The 17,783-nt window shown below is 42.0% G+C and overlaps 1 protein-coding gene across 1 annotated transcript; it reads left to right on the forward strand.

The window, feature by feature from the left end:
• Window positions 1-680: 680 nt before the first annotated feature.
• On the forward strand, window positions 681-16,892 carry blm (BLM RecQ like helicase; the record flags this gene model as incomplete). Its single annotated transcript, XM_080538958.1, has 21 exons — window positions 681-775; window positions 987-1,792; window positions 2,031-2,148; window positions 2,310-2,437; window positions 2,583-2,715; window positions 2,809-3,524; window positions 3,981-4,157; window positions 4,396-4,514; window positions 4,627-4,740; window positions 5,251-5,349; window positions 5,443-5,591; window positions 5,674-5,780; window positions 5,885-6,045; window positions 11,348-11,543; window positions 11,844-12,034; window positions 12,162-12,309; window positions 12,791-12,990; window positions 13,188-13,383; window positions 15,783-15,905; window positions 16,196-16,403; window positions 16,611-16,892. 21 exons carry the CDS (start codon window positions 681-683, stop codon window positions 16,786-16,788), a joined length of 4,362 nt encoding a protein of 1,453 aa, XP_080395084.1. The 3' UTR covers window positions 16,789-16,892.
• Window positions 16,893-17,783: the final 891 nt, after the last annotated feature.

Below are 17,783 nucleotides of genomic sequence, written 5' to 3' on the forward strand. Positions count from 1 at the left end.
TGATCATTCTCAAGTTATGGGCTTTTTTGTCACCTTCCCCATATTCGGCCTGGTCTAATTTGGCTCTTTTTCAGGGATTGGGGTAGCTCTAAAGAACAACCAAAAAAACATATTTCCCCCAAAAATAAAATTTGACAACAATCAATTTCATTAATGGGAGACCCGAAATATAAGAAAAATAATTGTTGTCATTTGCTCTACCTCGGGTAGGGGTATCTCGAAAACTAAAGCCTTTTTTGAGGACTTGCTGCTAGACTATATAGGATCTACAGAGACATAGACAGGTCATCGCAACATTACATGGACCAACACTAACTTTGACTACACTTCCCAAGATGACCAGCGGTGAGAAAATACGTGCCCTCGACCAATGAGAAGCCGTCAAGTCAAATCGGCGCGATACATGATGGTCCCAGTAGCCATATCGTCTCCTTTCAACATTTTAATTCTTCTGATGTTGAATGACAACAGTCTGATGTTGAATGACACGTTTATTTTGGAAATAGACGAAGACAAAAGACGGGCATTAGCTAATTAGATATTAGTACGCGCAGAATGCATTATTTTAGACGACAATGACAAGCAAACAAGAAATGACAACAACAAACTCGGATGCTAGGATAGCCAGCTAACCGGTCGCTACGTTTGGCTTAGTTTGGCTTTCTCCTGTTGGCACAATAATGTCCAGTCTTCCTCAAAATAATTTGAAGGAGCAACTAGAGAGGCATAGCAGTGGTGCTCTGAGCAAATTGTCGCTTTCTAAACCTAAACCAGGGTGAGTATTTTATCAATTGGGGGTATTCTATCAATGTCGCTCAACTGGACAATCTAGGCTTATCTCTGGTGACTCGCGAGGGACACTCACTACAGTTCACGGCATTATTTGCCCAACAAGTGACAAGTCAGCTATCCCTGCCCTGTGCTTCTTAATTGGAATATTGAATACTTGTTTAAAAAACGTTTCCATTCCCCACTTTCCTTTTCAGGGCATTTTGTTTTAAAAAGAAGTCCACATCGGGCATCCCTAAGGAAGTTTCCACTAAGGTAAACAGCTCTAATGTTTTAGCACACAGGAATGTCAATGTTCCTTCTGACGTTGCAGTAACTAAAACTCCTTTGACATTTTCAACCAAGCCTGAAAGACCTATTCCCAAAATCGACAACTTCTTCTCAGTAAATCCCAGAAGCAAGTCTGAAGCCATCAAAACTGCATCAAACCCCTTCTCAGTGAACAAACCCACTCCAGCTCTGTTTGCTGCTACAAAGGTCTCCCCTGCTTTGACCCAATTTGACAGCACTTCTCTCACCAAAAACAATGGCAGCAAACCCACAGGACTTGATTGCTCTTTTGGCATTCCTGAGGATGGATGGGATGATTTTGATGACTTTGAAACTCCTGTTAAGGGGAAGAGTGTTTTACCAAGCCAAGAGGTCTCAGGGAAGAATGACAACGCAACAGTTGCTCCCAACGTTGAACAACAGGATGTCAAGACAAATGGATTTGACAAAGATGCCCATCTCATAGCTTTGCATACGAAGACGGACAGCAATGCTGGGAGTAGTCTTGCCAGGACCAAACATTGTAGGACTCCAACAATGGATGGCTCAGAACATACTGCAGAGACTGCCTACACTGCTCCAAAAGACAGTGGCATCCAGGATCCAACCACATGGGAGCTGGAGGATTCGCCCGTTAAGACGGTTAAAAGACGACCTAATGCTCAGCCGAAGGCTTTATTGAGTGATAGTGAAGAGAGTATCGCTGACCTCCATCCAGTTGTTAAAAAGAGAGGTGAGTAGTTATATACATGTATAGAAATAACGTTTTCTGTCCAATAATCTTTCCTATATGCATTTTTTCAATTGTAATTGGATTGCATTGTGTTAATATCAATCACATCAGCATTGAAAAAAAACATCATCTACAGTAAATAACACATGCCCCCAAACAAGGATCAACATGAACAACCAGCCAAATGTGGATAGATGTTGGCTTTGCTCTTACCAGCCACTGAATTGTTTTCCCCCAGATCAAAGTGAATGGATAGACCTTGATGACCAATCAGAGCCAGATGATGACCTAGATTTCATACCCCCTTCCCCAAGCCCTGAGGATTTCAGTCATTCCATTTATTCAAAGGAAAAGAGGTAGGCAATTTTTTTTCTGTGCATGTGTATATTAATGAGACATTTTCTAGTCTTTTATTGTGTTTTGCATCGCAGTGAATTTAATGTTTTCTTATGTAGGCCTATATGTTTATTGTTCATTGCAAGCTGCAGTATGCGTCTCTGCCTTGCCAAGCATGATAAAATGTTTATGATCACAGCAGATTGAAATCTGCGGACACAGTCAGTCGAGACATCAGGCCTGTATCAACAAAGGGGTCGGTATCAAGCCTGCCGAGAGTCTCTGATGTCCATCCTAAAGAGAGAACAGGTTGGTTATCTTTGTTTTTCTAAACCTGATTAGTTTGGTTTAATTTGTATTATTTAATTCACTTCACCATCCACAATACTAAACAATTGTATTGTTGTACTGTCTTGCCAATTATCCTCGTTCATGATTGGGTTTCTCCCTATAGTCACCAATCAGAAGTCACAGGACCAACTCTTGAGTCTCATGGAGTCTATCTGTTCTCTGGTGGATTCCATCCCTGAGCATGAACTCATAGGCCTGTCTTGTGGGCCAGATCTCTTACTGCAGCGGGCTCACAGGTTTGTGCATTTTGAGAGTAACTTAAACCTCTGATATTACATGTATTTAACATGTACTGATCTACTAAACATAGAACTCTTTTTGCCTTTCAGGAAAAGAATTATTTCAACCTGCGGCGACGCATCATTTAAGACTCAGCAACCAGACAGCACCATGGTCTTGGAACCCAGATTAAACAAAAATACTACTTTTTCGTTTGCTTCTCCTAGTGTCATGTCCTCTACTATTTGTGTGCCCACAGACAAAGGAGATTCTTTCCAAAAACCTCTTCCACTTAGGAGGTCCTCGGTCATATCTGTAGACTATGACAGCAGTGTGTTCGAGGACTCTGACTGCATTATCAAGACTCCATCCGCCACTTGGAGACCCAGCGCTCCTTACAATCCTATGTTCATTGGAGACAAGGGCAAAGCATCTACCAGAGGCCAAAGTCATGTTGACTCTCCATCAAACTACAGCCTCTCAAAACCCTACAATTATGTCTCCAATGACAACACAGTTGGGGCAGATCTTTTCTTCTCACCAAAGAGACCATCGGCAGCTGTGCAGAAAAGTGGGGAGAGCAGAGCCAGTGCTCAGGCAGCCACAGAGCCAGATGATTTCTACATTGATGACTTCGACGTAGATGACTTAAATGATTCAGACATCCCTGATTACTTTGATGAACCCCCAAGCTCCTCAACATCTAGGCAGAACTCTAGCACGGTCACTAGACCAGTACGTGAGGCCGGACTCAGCAAACCCACATTGCAGAACAAACCAGCAACACCAGCCCCTGTCGCTAACCCTCCTAAAACCACCTCTCCAGGTAAGTGATGTAAAATGTGACATGGTCTGGTGAAAGGGGCAACAAGTTGGCAACCAATAAAAATGTTCAGACTTTTATTGTGAAACACAGAAATACATTTCAACGTTGTTGAAAATCCCAACACACACTCACTCGATTCGGTGAGTAATCCCCACTGCTACCTAGTTAACTATAACATGACTTTACATTGTTAGCAGGCTCACAAAACAAGCTGTGTTAGTTGACTAGCGAGTGTGTCATTGATTTTCAATGAACGCTGAAATGTATTTACATTTTTCTAAATAAAAGTCTGAACATTAAATCTTCTGCTGACTTGTTACCCCTTTCACCAGACCGTGTCACAAATTATAGAGATTGGGTTTGATTTCCTGGTGAGATATTCTGATCCTGAGGTCTTCCATGGACTACTCATCTTTATTTAATGATGTCTGATCTCATCTTTGTCTATTTGTTTAGAGCAAATATATAGAAACCCAGCTCATGATCGCTTCAGAGGGTTCAACTTCCCTCACTGTGCAGAGATGATGAAGATCTTCCACAAGAGATTTGGTCTCCACCAGTTCCGGTTTAATCAACTAGAAGCTATTAATGCTACGTTGTTGGGCGAAGACACATTTGTCCTTATGCCCACAGGTGGGTGATATACACAAACAAGTGCAACCCAAATATTCTAGATTCAAAGTTAATTGAGAACAATATAATTATTCAATAATCATTGGAATTGAGTAATTGAATTGGCTCGATTCAACTAAATAAAACCAGCATTACAAATGTGTAACATTTGGGAGGTTTGAACTGAGGAGATTTGAAAATCTGTTATTTTTAGCCCATGATTATATGTATGTAAAATTATTTACTTCCTGTCTTTCAGGTGGGGGTAAAAGCTTGTGCTACCAGCTACCTGCCTGTGTGTGCTTAGGAGTCACTATAGTTATCTCCCCACTGAAGTCACTCATTGTTGACCAGGTCCAGAAACTCACCACTCTAGACGTAAGTATTGTACTTACTGCTTCATCGTAGTACTGAGGCTCACAGTGGAGTACTGTAGGAAGCCTGTACATGTTTGCCACAATGTGAGTGGATCATATTTTACATGTTTTAGATTCCCGCCACAAGTTTGTCAGGAGAAAAGAGTGACAGTGAAGCTGGGAGGATCTACATGCAGCTGTCCAAGAAAGACCCCATCATCAAACTGCTGTATGCCACCCCTGAGAAGGTGGGAACACTGTTATAAGCTGTATATTAACCTTGAAATAGTATTTACTTTATTCACTAAATGACTATAACTATGACTATAACAAGCCTAATGGGATGTGTTCTGTTCAGACCTGTGTTATAGAGCAGCGGTTCCCAACCTTTTTGGACTCGAGGCCCACTTAAAAATCTCAAAAGTATTCACGGACCACACAGGCATTTTTACGGACGCGTACATCTTTTTTTTGTGTCATCATTATTCTCTTATTCTTATTAGATATTTCATATGCATCATCATACATACAGTGCAGTAGGCCTAGTAGTAGCACACTGATGATGCATTTTTGAAGGTTTTAAAGAAAAAAATACAGTACCATGCATGTATTTTTCTTATTAAAACGTTTTTGTAAAAGAAACTATTATAAAAAAATATTTTGCCCATCATTTGGTGGCCCACTTTCAGTACTCTCGCGGACCACCAGAGGTCCCATAGGTTGGAAATTGCTGTTATAGAGCATTTCTCTTCCCCCAGGTGTGTGCCAGTGGTAGGATGATCAGTGCCTTTCAGAACCTGTATGAGAGAGGTCTCCTGGCACGCTTTGTCATCGATGAGGCTCATTGCGTCAGTCAGGTCTGTTTTTTTTTTATTGTTATTACCTATCAAACAATTTGATGGCGTAAGAAGAAGATTTGGAGGAGCCTCATGCCCTGTCTTCTATCTCAGTGGGGCCATGACTTCCGGCCAGACTACAAGCGGATGCACGAGCTGCGGCAGAAGTTCCCCAAAGTGCCCATCATGGCCTTGACAGCCACAGCCACCCCTCGTGTCCAGAAGGACATCCTCAACCAGCTGCAGATGACCCGGCCACAGGTGTACGTGCTCTTAGCTGTCACTCTGCATCAGTGTTATGTGAACAGACAGCTGTTACAGAAATGTCCCATTATCTCCTTTCAGGTTCACCATGAGCTTCAACAGACACAATCTCAAGTACGCTGTGTTACCCAAAAAACCCAAGAAGGTGGATGAGGACTGCATCGGCTGGATCAAGAAGCATTATCCACGTAAGTAGCAGCACTCCCTTTAGTGAGTCAGAGGTTGTCCAAGGGAACAGGGGAATGTTGTGTTTATGATTGGCCTGTATTGACTTTCTCTTCCTTGTGTGTAGGAGACTCTGGCATCATTTACTGTTTGTCCCGTAAAGACTGTGACAACATGGCTGACAGTCTCCAGAGAGCTGGGATTTTAGGGCTGGCCTACCACGCTGGCCTGAACGACAGCGACAGAGAGTACGTGCAGAACAAGTGGATCAATGCGGACGGCTGTCAGGTGAGGAGGAGGCCCATCTCCATGGCAAAACAGACCTAATGAGATGCCTCGTTTATAATTATAATGTTGGGATTAAGCAGTGGTGTGCCGTCAGGGCCAGCAAGGCCTTCTCTGCTGGCCTAAACATCATCAGAATATACATTTTATTTAATATATTTTTTCCACAAATATGTATTAATGATTCCCCATAGTCTATTCTCTTCATTTCATAGCTTTCCTCTTGGTTGCGCTGCTTCCAGTCTCCAATTGAGATTTGGAGGGCTGGCCTTTATGTTAGAGCTTTTATCCAATCAAAATGTGTTGCTAGGGGGCTCCCAAATCTGCCCACCTTCACAACAGACGGTGCCGCGAATTCGACCTGTAACTTAACGTTGGAACGAGAAAACCTGTGGCGTTCCTAGTAAACCTACGTAGATGCGAGCAAAATCAACAACGGCGCCTGCTGGAAGGCTCAATCTGATGTCAGCACCCAGCACGTCTTTTGATTGGATACGCACTATTGAGATGCGTAGCAAGGTAATTTGCGTATCTTTATACCGTCTGCAATCAGCTACAATGGCGGAAGGGGGAGAAGAGGCAGATGTGGTGGCAGATCTTAAAACAACGCCATTTTCTAGAAGAACTTTCCAGGAAAAGATAGACATTATCAGAGAACGGCCAACCCCGACTCTTGCGAGCCTTTCTCAGCGGGGAAAAGGGTTTGTCCGGCACTTTCAGATCGCTAACTACGAGCGGTACCCCTGGCTCACAGGCTCCGAACGGCACTGCAAATTGTACTGCTGGCAATGCCTGCTATTTGCAACAGATCGATCGGGTGTTTGGAGCCACACTGGTTTTGCAAACTTGAGTTGTCTAACCAAGGGAGCAACGAGACACCAAAGCACGGCTGGGCACTTACAAGCAACGGTGCTTTTGAACACCTTTGGGGACACTCGAGTGGATTTACAGCTCAACGAGCAAGTGCGCAGGGAAACGGAGCTTCACAACGAAAGGGTGACCAAAAATAGGGACATACTGAAAAGACTGATCGATTGTGTCCTGTTTTTGGGTAAACAAGAACTTTCATTTAGGGGACATGATGAAACCTCCGAGTCCACAAACAGAGGGAACTACGTTGAGCTTCTTTCTTTTCTGGCTGAAAACAACCCAGAATTACATTACCACCTGTCCACAAACAAAGTGTTTACTGGGACGTCAGGCAAAATACAAAACGACCTGATTTTTGCTATTTCTGAAGTGATGGGAGAAGAGATCAAAATGGAGATTAAAAGGGCACCCTTTGTCGCTATTATGGTGGACGAGACGACAGACGTGGGTAATGTAGCACAGCTGGCACTTGTCCTGCGTTATGTGACGGACACAGGTGTCAAGGAGCGGTTTGTCAGATTTGAAGACGTTACAAGCGGCAAGCGAGCTGATGACATTGCCGCTCTTATTTTACGTTTCTTGGAGGAATATGAATGTAGCCTGGATAAAGTTGTGGCACAGTGTTTTGATGGTGCAGCGGTCATGGCATCTGGACTAAATGGGGTGCAGGCTAAAGTTAAGGAGAGGGCACCTATGGCCTTATTCATTCACTGCTATGCACATCGACTCAATTTAGTACTGACTCAAGGGGCCTCAAAGCTTAAAGAATGCAAGGTCTTTTTTGCCAGCCTCAATGGCCTTGCAGCATTTTTCTCCAGATCCCCTAAGCGCACCCAACTGCTGGATGACATTTGCAAGCGTCGTCTTCCTAAGGTTGCACCAACGCGGTGGCAATATACCTCGAGATTGGTCAATGCAGTCTTTGAGAAGAGAGTTGCCCTCAAGGAGCTGTTTGACCACATACCAGAACATCATGATGAGTATGATGGGGATACTGTGCTTAGCGCTCAAGGATTTCATGCACGTCTGGATGATTTTGAGTTTTGTTTTTTGCTTGAAACATTCAATGATATTTTTAAGCATTCAGATGTGCTCTTTGCCATACTCCAGAAGCAAACATTGGATGTGCAATTCTGTCTGACCAGGGTGAACGAGTTCTGTGACACAATTGAGCGAGAGAGGTGCCGGTTCAGCCAAATCTACGAGGACACAGCGCGCATCTCAAGTGGTCCGAGCGCACGCAGAGGCCCACGTACAGCACAAGGAGATCGCGCACACTACCAACAGCTCCACAGCAATATTCTGGACAACATTCTTTGTCAGATACGGAACAGGTTCCAAGACCACGAGAAGTTAATGTTTCTCTCCCTCCTCGACCCCCAGCACTTTCAGACCTACCGGATGAAATTCCCGCAAACAGCCTTCTCCAGCCTAACACAGAGTCACGGAACACTGTTCGATCTGTCCCGGCTAAAAACAGAACTGACTGTAATGTATGCCATGACCGATTTTGAAGGGAAAAGTCTGACTGATCTCCTTCATTTCCTTAAGCAGAAAAATCTGAGTGAGACCATGGGGCAGCTTTACAGTTTGGCATGTGTGGCAGTGACCATCCCTGTGTCCACTGCTTCGGTCGAGCGGTCATTCTCGGCCTTAAAGCGAATTAAAACGTATGCCAGAAATGCTACTGGACAGACTCGGCTTTCAGCATTAGCTTCCATGTCAATTGAAAAGCACTTATTGATGGAGCTGAAGCGTACAGATAAACTCTACAACAGAGTAATTGAAGTATTCCTGAGGAAAGAAAGGAGGATGGATTTTGTTTTCAAATGAAGTTGTTTTGGTGAGTACAAAGCATTTTATTTTTTATTTTATTTGTATATATTTTTGTCATTTTATTTCGTTATTTCATTTTATTTTCGTTTCAATATTAACGAATTAATATATAGGTAATTAAAATTCATTTTATTTTCGTTTCAATATTAACGAATTAATATATAGGTAATTAAAATGACAAATATAGGCTTATAAAATAAATGTTTGATGCGTCTGTTGCAGGTTGCAAGAGATGTGGAGATTACGTGGGTGGCGCACGTGAATCAGCTGTGCAGTAGTGCTGTCCCAAACGACTATTTTTCTAACGATTAATCTAGCGATTATTTTATCGATTATTCGATTAGTCTAACGACTAATTTATCGATAAGTCTAACGATAATTTTTGTACTGTAAAAAAAAAAAAACGTATTTGGCTCCACCTCACTGCTATGTTTAGCCAACTTGAATGCCAACATGGCCATTTAGAAGTCTGTCCATCACCACAACACATAGCTAGCTAACGTTACTCTCGCTGCTATGTTATGATTAGCTAAATTGATGCTAACGTAGCATGCGAGCTATGAGCTAGATAACGTACAGTAGGTGCTCGCACCACAATGACAATAGGCTAGACCGTAGCTAGCCAGCTACATAGCTAACGTTACTAACACCAGAAGACAAGACATACGAACTGTGGTGAGCTACATTGCTTGTGTAACATTAGCTAGTAGCTATCCATTTTTCACTCATACACTTAATTGTCTCGCCTGGTAAAATAAAGGTTTAAAAAAAAAAAAAAAACCACATTGGTTTATTTACGACTAACCGACGCATATTACGCTAACCGACGTATTGACGTAGTCGATGACGTCGACGACGTCGAATAATCGTAACAGCCCTACTGTGCAGTAAAAGTACTCAAGGAGACTTGTTGAATTGTTTTGTCACGTTTCTTGACGATAAAAGTGCCTTTTATTTAAAAGTTTTGACAGTATCCAAGCGAAGCGATCTTAAAGATCACACTCTTCATTGTAAATGCGGATTTATTGATTAAAAATGCTTCGGAAATATTAATATAACTCTGTTGTACTTGTCTGATTATGTTAAGGTGATGCAACGCCCGGTTATACTGTGTTTCTGTCTAGTTTCTAGAGCCATGGCGTCATAATGATGGTATTAAGAGGTAGAATAATTCAGGTAGGACTGTGTCGGACATCACTGAAGGCCTAGGTGTGAAATGCACCGCCCGCCACTGGGATTAAGGCTGCCACGATTAGTCGACTAGTCACGACGACGTCGACTACCAAAATCGTCGCCGACATATTTGGTAATCGCCGTAGTCGCATGTTTTTTTGGAGCTGAAATAAGCGTTTATTTATTATTATTTTTTTATTTTTTTGCCTAGCACCAGGGGAGCCCCCCCTCCCAAATTTCGTTGTTTGGTACCTGTACTATATCAATGACAATAAAGACCATTCATTTAATTCGATAAGCATTCGTTTTTCTTCCCTGAAGCTGCCACTGGCTAGCGTCTCCCAGTGTCTTTGATGTACATGCGCAGTGTCGGTCATCCGGGGCACACGTGACTTCCCCGGAAAAACAAACAGAGAAATGTCTTCCTGTCCTCGTACCTCTAAAGTGTGGGAGCATTTCAACCACAACGTTGAAAAAAAGAATGTAAAATGTAAAATTTGCAAAGCTGAACTCGCTTATCATGGCAGCACGTCTATGATGCGCGAGCATCTAAAAAGGAGGCACGTTGTGGCAGATGACGAGGAAGACGATGGCTCGTCTCGGTAAGCTAGTTAGCTTGTTATTGGCTAACGATATCGTTACGTTAAAAGCCTTCTTACATTATTTTACGTTGTCATCAAAGCGATACTTATCAAATAGCTAACAATGTTGTCTTAACGTTACAGTGCTAAGAAGGCGCGTTCTACTATGAGATGAGTGAAGCAAAGCAAAACTTTTGTACTCTGTACAAGTATTTATTTTTGTTTTTGTATTCTTTTGGTTGCCTAGTGCCTAGCCTACCTCATTTTACTCAGCAGTTTGCACCCTCTACTACTCTTTACATTACATTACATGCAAGTGATGCCAGAAATAAATCTGCAAAGTTCATTAAAATATCTATTTTTGAGTGAACAATCATTTTAATTGTCTTTATTTTTAGTTAGCACATGCCTACAACAACAACTAACAACTTCAAGCTAAATTTAGAAGCTGATTTAGAAGATGATAGCTAAATAAGAGCGATTGAGTAATTGTGCGCTAAGCTGTAATTTATGATCCGATTAGTCGACTAATCGTTAAAATAATCGGTGACTAGTCGACTATGAAAATAATCGTTTGTGGCAGCCCTAGTTGGGATCATTGAGCAGAAACTGTTATCTAAAATGACTTACAACAGTGGTTGGAAAGGTTGCAAGTCCAAATTCTCACTCTGTTATATATATTATGTGCTTCAGGTTACTGTGTTCCATCCTCCAGATGTGTATAATATGATCCACCATTCCATGACCTTCTCAATTACTACTAAAATATAATCCCTCTACTACTGCAGGTCATGCATATGAGCTGTCACTAAACACTGGATTAATGTTGTGTCCTTGTCTACCAGGTCATGTGTGCCACCATAGCATTTGGCATGGGCATCGATAAGCCTGATGTGCGTTATGTGATCCATGCCAGTCTCCCTAAGTCAGTGGAGGGCTACTACCAGGAGTCTGGGAGAGCAGGCAGGGATGGAGAGATCTCCCACTGCATTCTCTTCTACTCCTACTCGGACGTCATCCGCATCAAGAGGATAATCAGCAGTATGTATCTATCTGTATGGCAGGGGAGGCTGGCGGAGGTAGAAATCGGAGGACGGACTCATCGTAATTCCTCATTTCATTCCATGCATTACAAATTAGCTTGTCCTCCGATTTCCACCTCCTCTGATCTAGGGGGAACCATTTGTGTGATTTTATCGAGCTTGACACTTATATTTCCACATATTGGGCATCTATTCAAATGTATTTGGGTTTCCACATTTTTATTAAAACTTTTAGAGGTCTGAAATGTTCGGGTGATTTCGAAGTGGTATTGATAAAATCTCTCCTTTTTGACCACAGTGGACAAAGATGGCAACCATCACACAAAAGCGACTCACATCAATAACTTGCACAGCATGGTGCATTTCTGTGAGAATGTGATGGACTGCCGTAGAATACAGCTGCTGGCTTACTTTGGAGAACATAAGTTCAACTCAGCCTTCTGCAAGGAGCACCCAGATGTCATCTGTGACAACTGTGCCAAACCTAATGTGAGACTTGCACCTGTAATATAACCTACGTCACACCCAGACTTCACATTGCATTATATTATTTGTTAGAGCTGTGCCCTGAGATATTTTTACATCTGTTATTTCTTCTCTTTTTTGTGGCTTTCAGAAATACAAGGCAAGGAATGTGACTGAGGTTGTGAAGACGATTGTGAGATTTGTCCAGGAGAATTGTGAAAAAGTTGGAGGCGGCAGATACAGCAAGTCTGCCAATCAGCACAGACTCACTCTGAACATGCTGGTGGACATTTTCTTGGGTAAGCAGCCGCTTATGACCTGAAACACAAGCCCCACAGGACCCACGTAGCATTCGCCGAGCATTCCAAAAAAAGGTTTACATTCTAATCACTTCCATCCACATTATCCACGTCTCTGTGCCAAGCGAACATTTGGAAATACTGCCTATCTTGTGCATTATTAACCTGTGATTATGGGCCCCAATTTGTTGGAGCTAATAGTGTTGAGCAGAGCAAATAATACCTAACAACTCAGCATACTCTGCAACATGATTTGTATTGTACCTTGTCTTTAACAATGTTAAAATCCATTTACTTATCATGGAAACACTATTTTCCATGTGTATTTTACAACTCCCTTTAATTTATGTCTAATTTTGTCCATTAGAATTATTGAGGTAAAGATATCTGACTTTGCTCCCATTTTACCAATGTTTGCACATGCAAATTGGAACTTGATGAATATAACTGAACAACTAATCCCATTGACACCTTGTGACAGGTGCTAAATCTGCCAAGATCCTGACAGGGATGCATGGGTTGGGGTCGGCCTACTCCAGGCACAACGCTGACCGGCTGTTTAAGAAGCTGGTGCTGGATCACATCCTGGTGGAGGACCTGTACATCACTGTCAACGGCAATGCTGTGGCCTACATCTCTGCTGGACAGAAGGCCATGAACGTCCTGGGTGGCCACACGCAGGTCAGCTGAGGAACTGATGCTGTTTTCACTTTGATCAGATACTAACTTTAGATAAAGATGAGATACTACCATGATGCAATTCAGAGTCTGTCCCCAAAAAATATTAATCAATACTGTGCACTCTGCAGAGGCCTTAAAACAATATATTTATTATTTGTATAGCTTCACAATAAACTGTTATCTGATTTACGTCTCAGGTGGAGTTCCATGAGACGGAGAGTGCCTCCAGCATCAGGAAACACAATGCTGCTGTGGCTAAAAATGTCTCCCAGAGAGAAGAGATGGTCCAGAAGTGTCTGCTGGAGCTGACTGATCTATGCAAGGGCCTGGGCAAGGTCTTTGGCATTCACTACTTCAACATCTTCTCTACCAGCGCCCTTAAAAATATAGCTGGTGAGTCCTCCATAATGTGTGTGTGTGTGTGTGTGTGTGTGTGTGTGTGTGTGTGTACGTACATTACATTTACACAGTACATTTACTGTTATGTTTGTTCTTATGCTGAACGTGAATAGAAGTAATTCTTCTTTCCTTTTTGCCAGTATGGCTGTGAAATAGGTCTTAAATTCTATTAAAATAGAAATAATAATACATAGAAATAGAATCCTATTAAATTTGACTTCCCAAAACCTGCAGGGACCCTGTGTGTGTGTGTGTGTGTATATGTATATATATATATATATATATATATATATCAGGGTTTCCGTTAACCGGTAATTCCCGGACATTGTCCGGTAAAAGTTTTTGATGTCCGACAAATTGAAAACTCGTCGGACATAAATGTCCGGTGAAAATAATTCCCTCCAAGCACAATTTGAATACAATTCGCTAAAGTTCACATTCTGATTCCTTCTATTTTTAAAAAGACGAATATATAGGCTATGTATTTATTTTATTATGATATGATTTGACACCGGCATGATGATGACTCCTAATGTGTAGGCTGCCTATGCGAAACAGCGGTTGTTTCCGGTGTGCGCTATAACTCGTGCACAATCGAGTCGAGGCAGAGAGGAGGATAGCGATGTTTCTCTCTGTGATAGTGTGATTATGCAAGCCTTTTCTGAAAGGGATGAGAACCCGATTGTTTCAGCTTCTCCCAGGGAGAAAGTGGTAGAGTTACCATCCTCCCCGAGTCCTACCATACCATCCGCTGACAGCCTATCTCTGCCTGTAACCGGCGAGCGATTGCGTGTCGCTCAAGTAGCTGATCAGTCATTAAACAAATGTTTTTTACATGCAGCTAGTGAGGAATCTGAAATAGGGGGCAACGTAGTTTATTTCCTTAACGATGGGATATTAATGCGTAAATGGTCTCCTCCTAATGCAAATGGTTGTGAGTGGAATACTGTAAAACAAGTGGTTGTGCCTGTAAGTTATAGACAACAGGTGTTATCTGTAGCACATGAGAGCCAGTGGTCAGGACATTTAGGTATAACTAAAACTTATCAGCTGATATTGAAACATTTCTTTTGGCCCGGACTGAAGGCGGATGTTGCCAAGCACTGCCACTGTTGCCATACTTGTCAGATGGCGGGTAAGCCTAATCAATCCATTCCACCCGCACCATTGCATCCCATTCCTGCTATAGGGGAGCCATTTGAACGTGTAATAATTGATTGTGTTGGACCTTTGCCTAGGACTAAAAGTGGAAGTCAGTATTTGCTTACTATTATGTGCGCTGCTACTCGTTTTCCCGAAGCTGTTCCGTTGCGTAACATATCAGCCAGCTCAGTGGTGAAAGCTTTAACAACGTTTTTTTCCACATTCGGTCTTCCTCTTGTTATACAATCTGACCAGGGCACTAACTTTCAGTCTAAGCTTTTCAAACAAGCCCTAAGAACGTTAGGGGTACGATGTCACGCCAGAAGCCTACATGCTTGCACTGTTCAATAAAATGTTATACATCTAGACATTGTGGTATTTCTTTATATACGTATCCCAGCCTGCCTATTGTTTCTCAATAAACAGTTATGTTCTCCTCATTGACATACTCCCGAGTCCGATTAAGTATGATTTGACAGGCAGCTAAACGAAATGCCTTCCCAACCAGCGAGACCTGGTTATAGAAATGACGTTGTTTTATTGATAAAAAAAAAAGGGTAAAACTGGAAAGAGAAAATAGAAAACTCACATTAATCCCAAACAATTTAACAAACTTCAGTTAACGTAATGTGGAGTCTGTTCATTGATCGATGCTGTCTGTTCAGTTCCCAGTGAGGCGCCCGTTCAGCGCTGGACATAATGGCATAGCGCGCATGCGAATCATGTTATATTATTATATATTATATAGCTCGCATCTAATCGTATCGGATGAGAAATAGACATTAAATGGCATATATAGGCCGCTACACAACAGTAATCACCGCGACAAACAGCTATATTAGATTTTTTTTTTTTTTTTTTTTTTAATATTTTATGATGACCGGAATATATCACGTTTGTCCGGTAAATCGAAATCTTCCCGGACACGATGTCCGGCGGCAATTTTTTCTAACGGAAACCCTGATATATATATATATATATATATATATATATATATATTATATGTGTGTGTGTGTGTGTGTTTTATTAATGTATTATTGTTATTATCCAAGCCACCACCCACCCTCATTGGAGAACCTACGTACTTTATTTTTCTATTAGTTTTTACATACAGTACATACCATTATGTATAGTTATTAGTCCTGATTATTAAGCACAACTTGTCAAGACCAAGGGAGTGTTTCCTGAACATACTCTGCAACACCAGAAAATAACCAAGTTGTGTTGTCAAACTGTTTCCTGTTTCTCAGAGACACTGTCAGCTGAACCGGATGTGCTTCTGCGAATCGATGGTGTGACAGAGGACAAGCTGGAGAAGTACGGAGCAGAGGTCATCGAGCTCATGCAGAAATACTCTGAGTGGAAGCAACCTGGTGAGGGTCCATTACAACTCATCTCTTATTGGATATACTTGATGTGCTGTTTGGGCTTTGTTGTGCTGGCTTTCACTAGGCTCTAGATGTTAGTAGATTTGACTAAATGCCTATGAGGTTGTTTAGTAATTACCATGGTTATATGTCCATGTGCTAACCCCATTCTGCTTATTGGTTGTGTAATAAGACAGTGGGAAGATTTTGTACAATCTTAGATCCAATGGCCCAGAAGCCCTTGTGGCTGTGTCCAGCTGTGGTTTGTGTTAAGGCTTGTGTGTAAACCTCTGCAGTGGAGGAGCAGCCTAACAACCCTGAAGGTGCTAATGCATGGATGGACACAACTTGGGGAAGAGAGGAGGATGACTACGAGGCAGAGAGCGGCTCATCCAGCTATTTCAACAACACAAGCGGCCGAGGAGAGAAAAGGAAGAAAGCCCCTTACTCCAAGAACTCCAAAAAGAGAAAAGGATATACTAACCAAAACTCCAACTCTAAAGGGTCAGTGTTATCTGTTACAGAATACAAATCTTAGATGAGGTGATATTGTATGATTTTTATCTTCCACATACCTTTGTTCTGTATAATGAGTGGAGTAAAAACAAGATAACATTGTAGTTGACTCTTAATAAACAAATCAGTTTCATCAATACAGTTACCTATTACCCACTGTTGCAATGTTCTCTTCTCCCGTTTTTCATGGTGTAGTGGGTCCTGGACGTCGTCCAAACGTGGAGCTAAAGCTCGCACACAAACTGCAGGCCGGGGCTCGAGGGCAGCAGCAGCAGCAGCAGCAGCACCACCACCAATGGGAAGGAGACCAGGCTTCATGGCTATCCCTACTCCACAAACTAACAGACGGCCATTCCTCAAACCAGCCTTTTAACACGGGGAGTAAGAGCACAACTCTTGGTCATTCATTGTACACTGTAGCCACATTATTTGAGACAGGGACTCAATTTGTATACAGTTTAATTGTACATACTGTAATGTGTAATTTGTTGTCTGTCTTCTAAAGTGTATAGTATTTAAATGTGTCTTTATTATTTGGTTGGTGTCTCTTACTGTATTTATATTATGTTTCTCTCTATTCTTATTTTAAGTTTTGTATTAAAAGATCATTAAAATATGGTCCATAACCAGGATACTGTTTCCGTCTTGATCTGGTCTGTGTTATGCAATGTCAAGGAGTTTCCTCTAGATGTCAGTCTACCATAGTATTTTTATAGCATCTTTCCACTCGTCCTGGAAAAGCTGGAAATTCTGAGACTTTTCGATTTCCAGTCATGGAAAACCTGGAAAATTTACTAAATTGACAAAATATCCCGGAAAATGTTGTCTTGGAAATGTTTTATTGTATTTTAGCCCCTCACTCTGATAGCCTATGGAGACCTAGGTGTGTATTTTGTTTGAAACCTGACTGTTGATAAGATTATAGTAGAGTGAGTGATGAATTTACACCTTGTTGGTTGTGGCATGTGGTTTGTGACATTTTCTGTCAGAAAGGTCTCTCTCTCTTCTCTCGCTCCAAGGTTGTTTGCTTAGTGTTGAAGTTACCATTTGATTTTGATAAAAATAGTATTGTCAATCGTTAATAGTATCAATGATTATCATATGACCTCTTTCTTTCTCACTCCTCGCCCCTGTCTCTCCCCCTCTCTGTCTCTCTCTTTCTCTCTTTATCTCACCTCTCTCTCTCACCCCCTCTCTCTCACTCCCCTCTTTCTCCTCTGTCCCTCTCTACCTCCCTCCCTCCCTGAGGTGAAGATAGTCTGGTGTGATTCAATCAATCAAAGTTGGGGTGCTTGGTGGCGTAACACACATGTAACCACAGGGTATCCGGTTCGATTCTGACCGTGGACATGTCCTGCATGTCATCCC

Source organism: Nansenia antarctica (genome assembly GCF_963989245.1).
Source record: "Nansenia antarctica genome assembly, chromosome: 9".
Classification (NCBI taxonomy): domain Eukaryota; kingdom Metazoa; phylum Chordata; class Actinopteri; order Argentiniformes; family Microstomatidae; genus Nansenia; species Nansenia antarctica.